This window comes from Eretmochelys imbricata, chromosome 2 (assembly GCF_965152235.1).
Source record: "Eretmochelys imbricata isolate rEreImb1 chromosome 2, rEreImb1.hap1, whole genome shotgun sequence".
Lineage (NCBI taxonomy): Eukaryota > Metazoa > Chordata > Testudines > Cheloniidae > Eretmochelys > Eretmochelys imbricata.
This window is the reverse complement of record NC_135573.1, coordinates 90751484-90770131: the sequence shown is the minus strand read 5'-3', so window position 1 is coordinate 90770131 and position 18648 is coordinate 90751484. Positions and strand designations below refer to the sequence as shown.

Sequence of the window (18648 nt, the reverse complement as noted above, 5' to 3'; positions counted from 1 at the left end):
ACTGCTTGTAGTCTACCGTTTAACCAGTTCTTTGCTCACCTTTCAATTCTTTAATCCCCATCATCTCTAATTTAATTAATAATTTCCCACATGGAACTGTAACAAATGCTTTACTGTAATCCAGGTAGATTAGATCTATTGCATTTCCTTTGTCTAGAAAATTAGTTATCTTCTCAAAAAGAGAGCAGCATGGTCTGGCACAATCTACCATGTTGTATTTTATCCCAATTACCTTTTAGCTCTATGTCCTTAACTGCCCTCCCTTTCAAAATTTGTTTCAAGACTTTACATACAATTTAGATCAAACTAATAGGTCTAATTTCCTGGCTCACTTTTTCCCTCCTTTCTTAAATATAGTACTATATTTGCAATTTCAGTAATAAGGTATGACCCCTAAAATTTATGGATTCATTACCAATCCTTCTTATTGGGCTTCCAATTTCATGTGCCAGATCCTTTTATATTCTTAGATGGAGATTATCTGGACCTCCCAATTTAGTATCATTAAGTGGTTTGAGTTTAGCTTCCACCTCAGATGTGTTCATGTCTACTGCCACACCCTTATTCCTATTCGCCACCCTGCTACTGGCCCCAAGCTCTGTTACCCTTATTAAAAAGGGAGGAAAAGTATTCATTTAGGGCAATACCTAGATTTTTAGTCTCCACCCCATTCTCAGTGCCCTCCTTCCAAACTCTGTAGTAAAAGGCTAAACAGTCCTTGGACTGAAGTCCCATTGTCTCCATCCGTTTGTTGTAGCCATCCCCACCTCAGAAGAAAGTTTTCAACCTTTTCCTCTAGTATGTGTTCAAAGGGACAGAGGGTACTTGCTCTTTCAGCCCTGGCACGCTACTGCCTCCAGGCAGACTGAAAAAGTCTTTTCCTGCAATAGAATTTTGACTATATGCATGTCATGATCTTAGGATAGAGTGGAACAAGGTATGATAAATACTGGATCACAGCAGGAAGGCAACACTATTTTAATTCTTAAGGAGCCTCCTTGTTTTGCCTACAGAATATGAGCAGGAGCTGAGTGCAAAGGCTTGAGTACTTATGTGAAAATGCCTTTAAGTAACTAGACAGCATGACTGGAGGTATGTCAACAATTGAGTAAATCACCCACAGCTGATCCATGTCAGCTGACCTCCACTTGCAGGGCTCAGGCTGCACAGTTATAAAATTTCAGTGTAAATGAACATTTATAGCCTCACTGCTGGAGTCAGCTGACATGGGCCAGCTGTGGGTGTTTTACTCCCCTGTAGACATAACCTAAATCAAGTAATGCAAACCCACAGCAGACAGAAGGGCCACTGCAATGCGGGCAAGAGGAACAGCTAATGTGTTTGATAACTGTGACAAGTACCACAACATCCAGCTCCTTGAGTGTAACAAGTACACCTTAGGTAGGACTAGGAATGAACCTAGATTGATTATACTTTAAATTCTTAAACTAATGTGGTAGAAATACTAGCTTCACATCTGTGCTTACCCAGAGTGGAATGCTTTCACTTTGACTAGTTTTATCCATACTGATCAAAGCAGCATACCATCTTTCTGAAAAAGATGTACAGTCTTTAACTGGACAATATTGCAGTTACCCCTCCTTGACTGTTGGCCCCCAAAGGAAAGCTATGCCTGTTACCACAGGGTAATATTTAGCATGGCTGTAATTTGGAAGATTGATAGGTTCCATACTTCTGTGTAGGGGGAGGTCAGTTTCCCCCTGTATCTACAGAAGGGTAGCATCTGAACATGGGGAATGACCTATGACAAATTCACAGAATGTCATAGTACCATAGCTATTAGAGAGGTCATGAATACAAGAAGCTTGAATGGATCCAATATTGGAAGGGTAAACCTACTGAGTTAGGAACTGCAGAATGTTAAGGTCTTACTCAGACCATTAATACCAACACAGCATGCCAGCTAGTAATTAGTTACTGGATCTCATGGGACTGATTCTTTCCCTGTAGCTGTGCATGCTTGTATGGTTTCAGAGTAACAGCTGTGTTAGTCTATTCACAAAAAGAAAAGGAGTACTTGTGGCACCTTAGAGACTAACCAATTTATCTGAGTATAAGCTTTAGTGAGCTACAGCTCACTTCATTGGATGCATACTGGTCTGTGGGAGTCACAGCTTTAAGTCCCCTCTCTGTCTTTGAGAGGAATTTAAATCAGGATTTCCCACATTCTATGAAAGTACTCTACCCACCAGGTACATGATATTCTGGTATGGGTGTGGATGCATGTCTCAATTTCTTCCATCCACACCCATACCAGAATATCATGTACCTGGTGGGTAGAGTACTTTCATAGAATGTGAGAAATGCTTGTATGGTGGCTGGTGTACATCCTTAAAGCTTGAATATTGGAACTTGTAGCCACTCTTGAAGAGGCCATTAGCAATGACAACTGCTAGAGGTACATCTTCTAGAATTGGTCTTTTAACAGTTTGCCATCATGGATAATTACAATTTAAGGAATCCAATAGCTTAAGGGCTAGTTTGTTGCTTCATAAAAGGTAATGATATACATAACTGTTACTGAAGATGCTAGTGTAGGTACAGCTTCTAGCTGTATTTAGAGTGGATGTTCTGCAAGTCCAGTGATCAAGAAATATGCTCCTAAATCTAAGTTAGGAATTTTAAATGTGCCTTAACAGATGGGACAAACTGCAATTTCAGTGAGGCTTATGAATCTCATTTTTTTAGAAAGGAAGCTTGTAAGTATTCTAGGCATGACACTAAGCCAGTTTATTCAATCAGGACCGGAAATTGTAAATACTGAGCTAAGAAATGCAAGTTAGGTAAGTGATCAAGATGTAAATCTACAGTTTGTGCTGCATTAACTCACATTTTAGAAGCCACTACAGTTAGTGCATCAACCTATAGGGCTGTACCTACATTGGTATAGTTTCAGTATGCTTACAGGGCAACGCTTATACATATTAGCACTGTAATGCAAAAATTTGCATGCCAGACTTAAAGGTAAGGGCAGCTCTATTTCCACTACCTGTCTAATTAAACTAAATTAGTTTAAAAAGCTCACTGCACCAGATCCTATGGTACTGAAAAAAATGAAGTTATTTATTTACATTGATACAGAGTGAAACAGATACAATTCAGCTGGGGATTTGAGTACCAAGGGAGTGAACACTAATATGAACAGTACTGAGGACATAAAAGACAAACTAAAAGCCACAGAATTCATTCAGAAGGTGCAACATGGTCGTTTACTCACAAGACAATTAAGTCTTGATCCATGCAGGGGAAATCTACCACTTGGTAGAGAAAGATTTCATGCTTCCATGTATACCTTTTCTTCATTTTGGATATCTGTGTAGTGGGGGAGGAACTTCTGTCCAATCCCCAGACATTAGACCTCTTTCCATTCACTGCATTAAAAAGACTAAAGACTCCGATCATATTTACAATTGTCACATCATTATCTTCCAAGCACAAGATCTGCAAGTGTGCCAAAGGACAAAAGATTAGATTCATGTTTGTCCATTAAAGTGAACCTCTCATCTACTTAAATTTAAGACCATGAAGCCATCTTTAGAATTGTACAGGAGAATGTTTGGTGTGAAAAGGTGCAACTGATATTAGAAGTGAGACTGCTTGTTAGTGCTTTGAGTTTGTACACATGCCATCTTCCTCATCTTCACCCATCAGCTGCAACACATAAGATCCAGTGTAGAGAAGAAACTGCCCAGTTATTTGTGCCACATGGGACATAAATCGAAGCATTCTCCTAGAAGAGAAAAAAGTTAACAATGTCATTTCTAAAAGAAAGTCTTGGAATGCTGCATCACTTTTCGGGACACATAGGGCTCTTTCAGGATGAGTCACATTTAGAAGAATTCTCACATCCCATCCATTTCTAGCCATTGCTTGGCAACATACAGCAACATTACACCAGGGCCTGATTCTGCAGCCACTACATAGAACAGAGGTGGGCAAACTATGGCCTGTGGGCCACATCCAGCCCATGGGACCCTCCTGCCCAGGCCCTGAGCTCCTGGTCTGGGAGGCTAGCCCCTGGCCACTTCCCTGCTGTTCCCCCCCCGTAGCCTCAGCTCACTGTGCAGCTGGTGCAACGCTCTGGGCAGTAAGCTCCTGGGGCAGCACAGCTGCAGCCTGACCCAGTGCTCTGTGCTGTGCAGTGCATGGCTGGCTCCAGCTGGGCACTGCAGCTGTGTGCTCCAGGCAGCACAGTAAGGGGGCAGGGAGAGGCTGCATAGAGGGCAAGGGAATTTGGGGTGGTGGTCAGAGGGTGGGGAACAGGGGGGTTGAATAGGGGCAGGGGTCCTGGGGAGGCAGTCAGGAAGGAGAGGAGGGTTGGATGAGGCAGGGGTCCTGCCCCTCCCCCCAATCAGGGAACAGGTGGATTGGATGGGGCAGGAATCCCAGGGGGCTGTCAGAGGGAGAGAAGCAGGGGGGATTGGATAGGGGCAGGGACCAAGCCACGCCTGGCTGTTTGGGGAGGCACAGTCTCCCCAAATGGGCCCTCCATACAATTTCTAAAACCCAATGCAGACTTCATGCCAAAAAGTTCGCCCACCCTGACACAGAAGCAATTCCCACTTAGTGGGAAGGAAGCTGTCTGCATGTAGCAGAATTAGGGCCTGCAAGAGAAACTTAAGTTATGCAGACAAAGCAGTTACTTGAGTTTTCAGCAGAACATTCTAAATACCCTTACTGGCATTGCCATGTTTCCATTAATGACTTCAGGTAATCAGGAAGTCAATTTGAGCCCTGCAGCATTAATCCATCTTACCTATTAGTATAGTACAAGGTGGGAAGTAAGGAGGAATGCCAGCTACAGAACCACCACTGACATGTCTATTAAAGTATTGACCAGGTCTTATACTTGAGACCTCACATTGGATTGTTTGGCTGCAGTGAACTTACGTATGTAATACTAATGGAGCTGAGACTCAAAGCTTTGTCCTCCCAATTCATGAGTATTGCTTGTTACTGCTTACATTCCAGAGTGAATTAGTGGCTTGAAACATCCAGCTTTAGGCAGGCTCTAAGATCCAATACAAGACCCATAAAACTAAGGCAATGTGAGCACTAAGGTTTTATCAAGACCCACAGGTTTTAGTGTAAGTTCCAGGAGTAGAGAAGATTAAGCTGAACACATCATGACACTCTTGGTACATCAGCCTCCAGCCACTCCTTAGAGTGACATTTTCTAAGAATGAGAAAACCAGGCCATCTAGACCAGGAACTACACTGAGTTCAGCTTTCTGTACCAGATCTGTATATTTACAATCCGGCTTTTTCTCTCTAAAACCAAATGAATCTTCTAGACTGAAGTACCTGGAAGTTACCCAAACTCACAGCTACAACTAAATATACTAGGAAGTAGAGAACAAGGGGAAGGGAACAAAGTACAGGAATAATCAGAGGGCTAGTCTGAAACTCAACCACTGCTCTATGAATGAGATCCTCTCCCTTCCCCACCAACAATTCCTTAGATAGATGTTGACCTAGTTCTTCCCTTCCTTGAAGTAAAGCCTCACTTCTTTCGGCAGCCTAGCTTTCCCATCCCTGAGTAAGGATGAATGCAAGTGTGCTCTACTAGTACTCCCCACTTCTAGGATTCCTGTTTAATGCAGAAGGCAGATCCTTTTCTCCTACACTCCTCCCCCATTGCCTATGGGAAGAGAATTTAGATTTTTTTTGCAGTCAGTAATTCACTCTACAGAGGTTGAATAAAGATCTCTCAGGGACTTGGCAGTGCTTTAAATACAACTCTTTTCATGACATGAAAGACACCTATTTGCTATAGCTTCAGTATGTTCTTTTCAATTAGTCTGCTGGGCTGGCCAAGTGACTTTATAGAACCAGGTGCAGCCTTCTTAGGCCTCTATGCAGCTGTGTCTTACACACAGCAGCTGTTGTGAGACAACTGGCTGTGGGTGCAAGTGGCATTTTTAGCTGTGGAGGAGATTGTTATTTGTTGGTCTAGACATTTGATCCTTTCTTTGAAAAGACAATAAAAAAATCAGAAAATTCATCATGTTTGATGGCATGTGAGGGGCTCCCTGCCTGCCAAGTGAACATTTGGGAGGATTCAGTGTATGAAACTTCAGAATCAATAGAATGTTTTTCAAGGGACTATCTGAGACCCCAATGCAGAGTTTGTCTTCAGCTTGCAGCCACTTGGGATAGGCTCTTATCTTCCCTCCAGCTAGCCCTTTGCAGGAGGACTTACTTGCTTGTACTGGCCCTCAAATGGTCTTCTTATAATATAGCTATGCTTGTAGCAGGACTCCAGATACCTCAGCTATTTGCCTGCTGCTTTTTTCACTTCCTGTATCAGCTTCTCTCAGCAGCTGCAGCATGCTGGCAAGAGTTTGGAGGAACTGACACTTAAAATTCCCTCTTTAACAATGCAAGTTCCATTGTTAGAGTTCTAACCCATAACTGATAATTGAATTAAAGATTGGCACAAGACATTAGTCCCCACTTGTCACAAGGGGACAGCGTTTAGTTCTGTTAAATGAAGTTCTGCACTCAGTTATCCATCCAGACCCATTGAAGTCAGCGCTGGGGAAGGGTCTAATACATGGCATAACTAGACCCTCATTTAAATCCAAGACTGAGAATCCAGACATTAAGGGATAGACTATCAGTCTATGCCAATTTTAGGCCAGTGTCTTGTTTAGTCTCAATTTACATAGGATTTGAGGGGCCAGAACTTTGTCAGACAGGTGCAGCAAGGTGTGCTGTTTGCAATTTAGTATTTTAGAACTTTCATCTGAGTCAGTAAGCCATTGTCTTTTGAAGTCCTCACTTCAGTGATCTAGAATATCATGTTCATGTAGTTTCAACCTGTAATGACTGAGCCTTCTACACTTGGACTGGCAGAGTAGATAGAATATTTGCTTCCATCTTCAACCAAGGAGTGTCAATTTATGACATTAAACAATATCTGCATTTCAGTATTTGAAGGGATACACTTAGCCTAAACTGCTCTGTAGCAGGGAAAGGCAGTTCACTTGAGAACCAAGGTATCTCAATCTTATTCCGATATGCAAAATCCACCTAAAGACAGTAAAAAGTTCACTTTATACCCCCCATTTCTCTATTTCCTCCATCCCCATCAGAAGGGGAAACTGATCTGGTTATGCAGAATGTGGGAAAAGCCTAAAGGTTACTGTTATTCAGTCCTTCATTTCACTACACTGAAGTAGTTTTGGTTTCAACGAAAGGAACTTGGCATCCTTCCCAACCAGTCAGCCTTCAACCACCAGTTACTGTACATGGACTGGTTTTGCTTATAACACTTCCATTTGTAATATCTTACTCTTGTGGTAAGGTTCTACTTTAAATTTCTGCCATGTAACCTTAGCTACATCAAAAAAACATTGTAAAAAAAGCTAAGAATGGCTACTGCAGATTGCTGTGTCATGGGCAGGAAACAGTATAAAGATGCCTTTGCCTCTACCAGTTAATGCAGACATGGCTAACCAGTTAGCATCTTCATTGTGGGATCATTTAAAGTTCATGCTCCTTTGAGACCGGTTTTGGTTTATATTCCCCCAACTGACTAATAGGAATGCATACTTACCGCAGCACAGTCTTTGCTCCCATACATTTGATGTCATATGACACAGAGTAGATTTCATAGAAAGTAGCTCTAATGTTTAGACAGCCAATAAAATCCTTTGGATTCAGCTTGTACAAGTCCAGAGTAATGTTGGCTACCCCCATTTTCTTAGTCTGCTGTACAGCGGTGATATTTTCTCCCTGATTTTAAAGAGACAATTAGTTTTATACCATATCCAGTAGAGGCGAGAGCATAGTGAATATGCCTTAATGACACTACATAATGCAGCTATTCTTTAGAGGTATTAAATGTTATTCCAATCTACATTATTGGTGAGGGACATGAATCCCAGTAGTGGTTACAAGGTATTTGTCACAAACTTGCAGCTTTCATCATGGCTTCATTTAAGGCCTGATCAGGCCTGTGAGAGGACTCTCTAAAGTAACTCATCCTTCATATATTAATTGATACTCAACATTTCACATATGCAAAAATGGATTAATAAATGCAAAAAACAATGGATACTCCCTTCAAGTATCCATTGTTTTTTGCATTTGTTAATCCATTTTTGCATATGTGAAATGTTACTTTTCTTTAGTCAGACTCGTCCCAAGATGACCTGAGAATCCTTGAACTATCAGGGCCAAATTCCACCAGGATTACAACACTAGTGACATGTTAAAGTTATTTAGAAAGCCAGCTGTATTGGCACAATGACACCACTTTTGGCATGAACAACCAGTAACTGAGAAGAGACTGCTTTACGTGGACTGCTGCAGCAAACAGACTAATATTTTAAAGTAATCAGGAGTCCATATGCCCAGTGTTTACCTTAAAAGGGAGTTTGCCCAGCTGCATGGTGACAGGCTTTGGAATAGCACCTGGGAATCGGGTGGTTGGTGATTTGTGGACCCAGTCTTTCTGACTAGGATTTGAATAAATCACTGGAAGGAACCACTATGATGATAGTTAGAATAGACCCAGAACAGCACTAAGTTGTATTTAAGAAAACTTAGAGGGAGAACAAGGATAGTTGTTAGAAAGCAAGCACCTTCAACTGCTAAATCCTGACCTCCTCCCAGGTTGCCTACCAAGTGACAGTGAAAAGCTGCTCATGCTTTCTCCCTGCCCCACTTTAAGATATTGTCACTGAGAAGTGTTTACAGCAGTCCAATGCTTTAGGGGGACATCTAGTGGATATATCCTGTATCTCACTCAATGAGAATTTTACTCTCATTAGTGCTTTTGGAATGCTTTGTACATCACTTATCACTATTTTTAACAAACAGATTGCTTGGAGCAGCTTTGCAATTTTATCTAGTAAGTAGTGTACAGGAAAGGCTAAGATACAAATTACTAGGGTACTTGGCCTCAATAATGTTTACACTAGACTGATCTGCATTTGTTTTTGCTTTGACAGTCCACAGTAAATGCTTAGGGTTTGGCTCCCTTTCACAAGGATGAATTTTAAACACTTGAAGCTATGTTTTACAAATACTCTTGCAGCATGCTCATTACCTAGTTCCCATGCCCTTTGTAGCTTTAAGTTGAGGATGCTGGCAGATGGTATATGACTAAGTCATGTTCCTCATTTGAGTTATTTTGCAACTATACATAGATCACTGGAGTCTGAATCAGAAATATAGGGCTAGAAGTGACCTCGAACTCAAGTCCAACTTGCTGTGCTGGCGGCAGGTCCAAGTAAACCAGACCACTCTTGACAGGGGTTTGTCCAACCTCTCCATAAAAACTTCCAGTGATGAGGGTTCCACAACTTTCCTTGGAAACCTATTCCAGAGCTTAATTACCCTTATAGCTGTTTGTTAGAAAGCCCTTTCTAACAAACTTTGATTTCCCTTGCTGCTGATTACTGAAGGTAGGACAAGAAGTAGTGAGCCTAGACATAGAAAATATTGATCCCCAGCCTCTTTATAAACAGCCCTTAATGTACTTGAAGACTTACCAGGTTTCTCCTTGGTCTCCCCCCTGCCCCAAACTAAATATACCCAGTTTTTAGCCTCTTTAAAAAAAGACCTTTTTATTGCTCTCCTCTGGACTCTCCAATTCATAAACTTCTTTCCTAGAAATGTGGGGGCTTCTCTATTAATTTATGCACATTATGCTTGTTCAATTGCTGCAAGGGTAGTTTGACTATGGACCCAGGCCAAAAGGGGTATTGTGGAAGGAACTAAGCAAGAACCACCACAATAACTGCAGACAGGGTACTTCTGAGGAGAACACTTCTAGGAACATTAAGAAAACAATGTCTGGGCTATTAGTTAAGGGAGCACCTGCCAGAGATGAAGCCTAAGATCAAAGGCACACTAAACAGGAAGTCCCACTTTTGAGAGAAAGGAGAATTGGTCAGAGGAAATTTGAAAACATTAGTCTACCTGGCTAACATCAAGAGGCTGGTGAGCTCTAGGTAGATAAGCCTGTATAGGCAATTTCAAAACCTGTTTTATGCTAGGTTATGTTCCTTCTGTTAAGAAGGATGACATTGTTTTGAAAAGGCTGTCTGGTCACTGGGGACTACTGCCCAGTCCCTGCTGTTCTGCTCCTTGGAAGCTGTGTCTGTCATGTGTACACAGGAGCCTGCAACCTAGGTCCTAGTCTAAGAGAGGTGACAATTTAAGGCTTGTCATCCATGGGCAGTCAGAGGAGATAGTGGTACTGCTAGCCTTTGTCACTTGACAAGCACAAGCAATTTGTTTTTCTGGGGAGACAGTTGTCATTTAACAGAAGGGCCATTAGAGAAATGACCTAATCTCTTATTTGCATTATGGAGATCAGAACTATTCCCACACGTGACTGAAGTTCCCCAGTTTGTACCCAAGGGAAGGAGTGTCCCAAAAAAACCCCCAAACCACTAGATAAACCAGGCACATTCATCTTAAAATGCTCTTATGCCAAGAAAAAAGTCTAGACATCTGTTTTTCTATTTCATAATTATGTTTTGATGGCACACTTTAGCCCTGCACATGGAATAATGCAGAAATATTTTTTCTAATTTAGTTAGCTCTACTGAGTATCTAATGTGCTCAGAATATGGAGTTTTACACTTCTGTTTCAGATTATGCTGTAATCATGCCTTGGCTTTTCCTTTAAAGTAAACTGCCTAGAGGAAAAGCCACGCTTTTGATAAAAAACCAAAGTCTGTTTTGCTTGATGTAAAAAAATATTGGTGTTTAGTTTCTCTCTCTAGTCAAGGAGGATTAGTCATATTTCCACAATATAGGAGACACTTGAGCAAAAAAGGGATTTTTGTTTTGGTTCTTGTAGATGCTGTTACATGTTTAATTCCAATTTATGTTAGGTTTTTGTAATGGGTTTTCTGCCTGTTCAGCTGAGGGTCAGAAGAACTCCCTACTTCTAGTCCTCTGGAAAGATTATGCATTCTTAGCATAGTAAGTAGGTTTTGGTTTTGATACCCCAGCCTTCTTTGAAGGCAATTTTCCTCCCATTCCTTCACCACTCCCACCCCTTGCCCCACTGCCAGGTGCCACAATTCCTTAAGCCAAAGGCGATCTGTAAAAGTTACAAAAAAGTTAACACTTTACTTGTGTCCATTTCTGTCCTTTTTCTAGAAGGATGAAGTGTGTATTATCTCCCAGAGATTGAAAGAACTCTTCAGTATCCACAACTGTGCCATCTTCCTCCAAAACTAGAGTAATCAGTCCAGCAGTAATCAGCAAGGCATCTAGGGCCTACAATAAAAAAAATAGTAGATGGATCTAATTCAGAATGCGTCTGCTTTCTTAAGTTAATTCCTTGTGTCTAGTTAACATTTAAGGACAACTACTCATTCATGGAGTAGTTCTAACACCAAATGAAGGTACTGACTTGCTTCTGTTTTACCTATAAAGATCAGTTCCAACTTCCACACCAAGGAAGAGTTGTGGCATCTGCACTGTACATATGGTCCTGTACTCTGCAAAGTAGTTACTCTTTTCTTCCCTCACTCCCTAATCAAGTTGCTGTGAAAGTGCACAGAACTTCCAGAGTATCTGGATCTCATGGTAATGTAAGCAGGCTTTGATACTGTATTTAAATACAAAGGGTTAATTTTAAAAAGGAGGAATCCAACTACACGTCATTAAGTATAGCTCCACAAGCAGTCTAGTTGAATCTTTCAGAGCAAGACTCCCATCATTTTAGTTTAGAGACAGTATCTCCAGTATCTCCTTCTGTTGAAGGACTACACTATGTTTCAATGAAGTGTCATCCTGCATTTGACACTAAATATCCCATATACATCTCTAAAAAGCCATGGTATTTATCTTAGACTCCAATTCACCAGGTTTTTGAGGCTCTGAATTCTGAAATAAGTTCAGTCATGAAGTAAGTTTTGCTCTCATACAGAGTTGAGACCAGAAGGCCTAGGTATTATGTTCTTACTGACAAGTAGTTTTAAGTCTCAACCAAGCGTTTGATATACCTTGCTAATAAACTCCTGCAGGCTGCTTGCAACAACTCCTTTCCGACTGCTGCGGTCATGATTTGATACACGGAAAGGTCGGGCTGCAGGTAAGAGAGGAGGGAATAGGGTCTGTCGTGTCACCGACCCCACAGATGTTCCCATTGATACCAGAGATCTAAAAAACAGTTTCATTTTAATTAAAACAAAACACTGAGATTAGTCATTGTGATGTATACATTCACTATATAATGCTCATATGTAGTTCTCACAGGCCAGTTGAGACCAGATTAAGTTATTTAAGAAGTTCAAAGACCAAAGTTGTTTCAATAAAACTAGAGTATTTGCTTTCTTCCTGGCAAGATAATGATTTTCAGTTTTAGAACTGTACAGATATTTGGGACCAACTTGGCCAGGTCACCACTGGTCACAGTCTTGCTTACAACAACTTTGACCTTCTTTAATAGGATATTGCAGCATTTCTCACACTGGGATCTGTGGACCCCTGGGGTCCTCAAGTGTACCCCGGGGTCTACAGGCCCCGCTGATTAACTCCTCCCCCTCCCTGCACACTAAAAGTCCAGTGGGGCAAAGGCAGGCTTCCTACCTGCCCTGGCTCCACGCCGCTCCAGGAAGCGGATGGCACATCCCTTAGGCCCCGGGGGTCTCCTCGCTTAGAGCAGCTACCTTTCCAACTTAGTTTACTTCAGCACCACTGTTTATCTTACAGATAATTAAACTGATCTTTCATTTGGCTGGTTCATCTGAATGCCTCCCAATAGCTGTATGAAAGGAAGTTCATTAGAAAAGCCAGTTTTATTCTAGTAAATTGTAGCGCATACACGGCTGTGGGTCCCATCAACAGTGCCCCTGCATCCACCTGCTATGAGGCAGGGATTCACCTGGATAACTTCCATTATTACGCCACCAAAGCACTGGGAGTTCACATGCCTGTTGCAAGTGGCAAGCTAGCTAGCAGTAGCTATTTTAAGATGAGCCATTACTTCTTTGCAGCATTGGCTTTGTCAAGATTTGGAAGTCTGCCATGATGCAGCAAGTTAGATGCTTCAAGTAGCTTAGACATTGGAATGACTATTTTGAATACTAGTGTGCGATTTGATGCAATTATTTGGCTGAAATTAGATTTGCTTGAAATTAGATTTGGTATAGTGAGTATGGTAAGATCTTCCCTAAGCCCATTTAATTCAGCTGAGGCTGCATGGACTAAGTTTGTTGGTCTGAAAGTCAGAGATTGCTAGTTTTGACTATCAAGTTATGTTTTGGTTCTAGTTCCTGATAAGTGCCTGTCACAGGTTTAATTCCGGCCAGACATTTCCTTCACTGTCTACTGGCTTTGTTCTTCATAATCAGCAACATATTCTTAGTTTGAGATTCACTTAATTCAATAAGTATTCTTTTGATTAATTTTTATTCCATGTGTAGTTTAAGCCATTGCTTTCTGGATTGTTTTTCCTGCTGAAGAGCAAATTCAGCACATGAGGTACTAGGCACTACTAATGATCAGATACAGTGCAAAATGAAATCTTGTAAGTTTCCCTGCCATACCAGTGTGCACTTCAACCCTGATTTGAAGTTTTCCCTGGGGTGAACGGGAATTTTTCTGCCCAGTTACCAAGAATTACTGTACAGTTAAGTTTCTGTGATGTAGGTATTTTCTCTTGATCTTATGCCTAGTGACAAATGTGTTGCACAGCCCACAAGTGATCAGTTTTTACCTTTTGAATGCTAGCAATATGGACTAGATTTGGACCAGTAGCATACAACGAAGAAGTTTCATATCCCATCATCAAGCTTAAGGCCCCAATAGTAGGGAGCTGTCTGAAGCTTTTTCAGACAACAGGAAGCATACATCGCTTTTATATAAAAGTTACTTTGCCAGTACAGTACTTGATCTGAAAGACTCAACAAGCCCAGGTGGAACAGTGGGGGTTGGAGGCTATTAAGTGTGTCAGTTTACTTTCTATCACTAAGCTGAATTAGATCTTGTGAAGTCTTATTTTGCCAAAAAGGGAATTTGTTCAGGCAGAAGACAAAGCATAAGAAAAAAGCACAGGGCCAAGGCAAACATGATGTATCAATAAGTTACTGACAGGACAAGGAAGCATCATGTGGGCTTTTAGGTTTAGGATTCAGAGCCAAGTAAGAGCTTGGGTTCAGGTTAAACAGCTCAAGAGCTGAGCTTACATGATTTCTGCAATCTTGTGCTGCTATTTGTCCAATTTTGGCACCCAAATCCTCCAGTAGTATCAAGATGTAGTGCCCAGTTTTGAATCCAACATGGAAACAAAGCCATAGGATCACATTAAGATGTAAGATTGTGATTAGAATGACTTGTGATGTGAATGGGTTCAGAATTGAAGTTCCCTTGTACTCTCTAGTACTACCATCAGTCACTGTTTCCATCTATACCTGCATCCATTTATAGCAAGACTGTCATTGTAATATTTAACCTGAAAGTGTTTCTGCCTGTTCAAGTAGCTGAGAACTCTGGGTTCTCAGTTGGTAGAGCAAACAGGATTCTTAGTGATAGGAGCATCAGTGATTGCTTGCCTTTTTACCTATTTGGACACCAGATCCAACCCTTACATGTCTATAGCGACTGCAGCCAAGGACTTTTAGATATACTAATCCAGATCCTTGGAACCCAGTCTGGCTGCTTTATACTGTAGCCATTAGAAAGCAGCCTTTGAAGCAGACAAGTGGATTCCTGATGCAAGGGAATCCTCAGGTGGCTTGGCGTCACCGCAAGACTTGATACCCCACAATCTACTGTGGAAAGAAAAAGTGAAAGCCAAGACAGAAAAATGGTGCAACAATAGCAAGAAATGCTAATTACATTTAATAGCTTCATTAGTAAGTTAAACAGGCCCACATCTGTTTTATTATTAAGCTACAAAGGGTATGTTTTAGGGAGGCAGAGTACAGGTATTTTACCCTGTCTAGGCAGTAATACCAGTTCCAGGGCATAGAAGAGTTTTCTACAAAGGTACACAACCACCATCCTCAAACTTTAGTAAAGCGCCTGACTTGGTGTTAGAGCCACATTAGAAGTTCTTCATTTTTGAAGTAGGAACTTGCACATAGTATTCCAAACACTTGTTTTTAGAATGGAGACATGTAGGATCCATGAATTCAGCTACTTTTCAGTGGGCGGTACTTTACAATGAACTCTGTGCACACTGTTGGCTGCAAAGCTTGAGACAGCCTGCAGACAACGTACAGGGTGTCATGCATGGTTGTCTAAGCGATATGGTGCAACAGCCTTCAGTCATACTCAGGAGTCACAAGTTGCACAACACCAATCTATAGCCTGTTTGTGACCTTTAGATTAGAGTAAATTGACTACCCTTAGCATCAGGGGAGTGAATCAGCTAAAAGTGATGCAGTTAGTGTTTCAGGGAGGATATGTGCTATTAGCATTTCCTCAGACTACGTGTTTTAGAATTTTATCATTCACAGAACTAGAAGTGAAAGAATGACTGGAATAGCTAATTTAGATTCATTAGAATGTGCAAGATGAAGACAGAAACTATACAAATTTAAGACTGCTCCATAGTGAGAACGGTCTTTTTAGACACACTGAATAGCTGCAACATTGACTTAAGACTTAAGTCATACCTTAAATTTAATGATTGACTCATGAGCCTTACACTTTCTTGGCATGATATCTAGTTTAGTACAGTGGTTTTAATTTTTTTTCCCTGGGGACCCAGTTGAAGAACACTGTTGATGCCCACGACCCAACGGAGCTGGGGATGAGGGGTTTGGGGATGTGGGAGGGGCTCGGGGATGGAGCAGAGGGTTGGAGTGCAAGGGTGAGGGCCACAGGGTGGGGCCAGGAATGAGGGGTTCAGGGCTGTGTGCTGGGGCCAGAGGCTTTGGGCTGGGGCCAGAGATGAGGAGTTTGGGTTGCAGGAAGAGGTTCTGGGTTTGGCGGGCTCAGAGTTGGGGTAGGGGTGCAGGCAGAGATTTACCTCCAGCAGCTCCTGGTCAGCAGCACAGCCGGGGTGCACCGAGGACTGCTCTGCACCCCAGAAGTGGCTGGCAGCAGGTCTGGCTCTAGGTGGAGGCATCTGACTCTTGCCCACCGGCAACGACCTCCCCCCATTCCCCTTGGCCGGGAACCAGCCAATTGAAGTGCTGAGCTGGTGTTTGGGGTGTGGGAAGCATGTGGGGCTCTGTGGTCCCCCAGCCTGTAAGCCAGACCTGCTGCTGGCCACTTCCAGGGCGCAGCATGGTGTTGGAAAAGGTAGGCACTAGCCTGCCTTAGCTGGCCAGCACTGCTGATGCAATGTTTAATGTCTCCGTTGGCGGTGCTGACCAGACTAAGGCAACCCAGTGCCTTGCATGCCGCGACCCAGTGCTGCGTCGCGACCCACGGATTGAAAAACACTGGTTTAGTATATACTATGGTGCAGTAGATGTACCATTTGCTAGTTTTATTGCCGCAACATTTGTACAGCTATTTAGTGTCCTGTATTTAATTAAGGCAAAGTAACTTGTTTACTTGATACTATCTTTTAGAAGATCTCAATGTTCAAGATGCAAGTCTTAGGAAACGAAGAATTGAATCAAACTCCAGAATGCCAAAGCTTATAATTAAGCCAGTGGGAGTTTCACCTGCCAATGCTTTAGAACACAAGACCAACCACAATTTTGTCTAGTCTTAAGATTATCTTCTTGTTTTCTTTCAGTCTCAGTTTTCAAACATTTGAGATGTAATAGTAGTGTACACAGTTACTCCTGAAGCAACGGAGCAAACGGTACTGCTGCTGTCGTACCCGTACTATGGCTGAGAGCCATGGCCACGGTCTAAAAATAGTTTGACCTCTGTTGGAGAGGCTTTCATCCACTTCTTTGTTCTTTAACAAAGAAGTGGATGAAAGGAGACACTAGGAAGAGTTTCCTTTTGGGTATGAGGGACGTGCAACTACGTTGTGATTCCCGGTCATACGGAAACGGCTAATCCACGACCATCTCTGCTGAAACGAGAGTTTCAGAGGAAGCAAGATGCCCAGGTCGGATGCACGGGGTTTTCAGCAGGTAAAGTCATCCCGACAAGGCACTGCAGCTTTTGTTTTAAGCCAGACGGTGCGGGAGCTAGGGGTCTCCCCAGGAGGCCCGGCAACACCTGCGAGTTACATTTGCAACAGGAGCTATTAGCGAAAGGTTTCGAGTGAGCCAGAGAGCCCCGGCTGCGGGATCAGGTCAGGGCGAAGCGGGTTGCTCGGCGGCACCACGGGCGGAGCCCCGGCAGCACCATATGGGCGGGAAGCCGCCTCCCCCCGGGTTTGCGTCCAGCCTCAGATTCCCCGCTGCGCCTCGGGCCGGTGCCCCCGGGGACACGCGCGCGCTCACTCACCGCACCAGGGCGCCGGCGTAGTCCCGAGCGCTCTCCATGCCGAGCCGGGCGCCGCGCCAACAACCAGCAACCCGGGAACCGCCCGCCGCCGCCGCTACTTATCGCGGGCCGGGGCGCGGCCCCGCCCCCGCCCGAGCCAACCCCGCCCACTCCCCCCCATGCTCAGCCGCGCCCACTCCCAGTGCCCGCCTGGCACGGGGCGGAGGGGCAGAGGTGCTGGGTTTGCGTGAGCCCGGGCGTGAGGGATGGGGTCAGAGGCGGGAGGGGTAATGGGGGGGCTGAGGAGAAGGTTTAAGGTAGAGGGAAGGGTCAGAGAGTGGTATTGGGGTGGGGGAGGGATCAGGGGAAGAAGTGGGTGGGGAGGGGTGAAGTGGAGGGGCAGGGACCAAATAAAACCATTTATTGGCAGGCTGCAGCCCCCTGGCTGGTGCGAGAGTTCAAACGACACAGGCTGTTTCTCAGAGCAGGCGGCTGGATGCACCAGGCATCCCTCTTATCTTCATAAGAATTAATGAATAAATGGGGCTTGGTCCCCTCTGCCTATGTATCACTGATGACCATTTTTCATTCCCTGGTAGCTAGTGTGATGGTCTCTTTACTGTCACTTTAGTTTCCCTGCTCTGGTTTTGCACAATTTTTCCTCACTACTTTTTAAATAGAAAGCTTTCTATTGATTTTGTTAGTGTTTGTCTTTGTATATTTGTGCTTACATACATTCTGATGGGAATATAGAGGTTTTCTGGTGGGTATAGGTTGAGATGGCCATAGTTTGAGAAATAGAGCCGTGGTATGACTACAATGGCATGACTCCCCTGCAGCTGGTGTGGTCATTTACATCTGTGCAAAGTGGGTATAAAACGAATAGCACATTAAAATGGTAGTGTTCGCCCAGGTGTAAATTGAGTATTAAAGCTTCCAAGACATTGTAGAATCAGGACCCAAGTCAGTTATTGCAGCTGTTGCCCTCTACAGAGCTAAAAGCAAATCTGCCTAAAGAGCTCTCTCTTTTATTTTTGCTAAGGATATACAAAAGTGGTTATCTAGGGGTAAGGTATCATGAACTAGGGAGAGAGAATATTGAGCATGTGAAAAAGGAGCAGGAGAATGATGGTAAAAAGTGGTAGATTGACAACACTGGAAAATAAAGTCTTCTGTTTTTCCAGCAGATCAGACATATCAGAGATACCAGTGAACTTATTAACTGGTGAAATCACAAGGCAAAAGTGTATCTTAAGATAGTTATATTTTAACCCTTGTAGACCAGGTGTTGTAATGTGATTTCTTCTT

General features: G+C 43.0%; 1 protein-coding gene across 1 annotated transcript; it reads right to left on the bottom strand.

The window, feature by feature from the left end:
* Positions 1-3068: 3068 nt before the first annotated feature.
* On the bottom strand, positions 3069-17420 carry CIDEA (cell death inducing DFFA like effector a). The gene is made up of 5 exons (XM_077809065.1): positions 17362-17420; positions 12000-12156; positions 11122-11268; positions 7583-7761; positions 3069-3751 (listed from the first exon to the last, which is right to left on the bottom strand). Exons 1-5 carry the CDS (start codon positions 17397-17399, stop codon positions 3622-3624), a joined length of 651 nt encoding a protein of 216 aa, XP_077665191.1. The 5' UTR covers positions 17400-17420; the 3' UTR covers positions 3069-3621.
* Positions 17421-18648: the final 1228 nt, after the last annotated feature.

What these genes read in the sequence shown, in the direction of transcription:
- CIDEA (XM_077809065.1), bottom strand. Translation starts at nt 17,399, where the DNA reads ATGGAGAGCGCTCGGGACTACGCCGGCGCCCTGGTGCG. An exon ending in AAGGACAGAAATGGACACAA is followed by an intron (nt 7,762 to 11,121) that starts GTAAAGTGTTAA and finishes CTTTAAAATCAG; the next exon opens with GGAGAAAATATCACCGCTGT. An exon ending in GGAGCAAAGACTGTGCTGCG is followed by an intron (nt 3,752 to 7,582) that starts GTAAGTATGCAT and finishes TTTCTCTTCTAG; the next exon opens with GAGAATGCTTCGATTTATGT.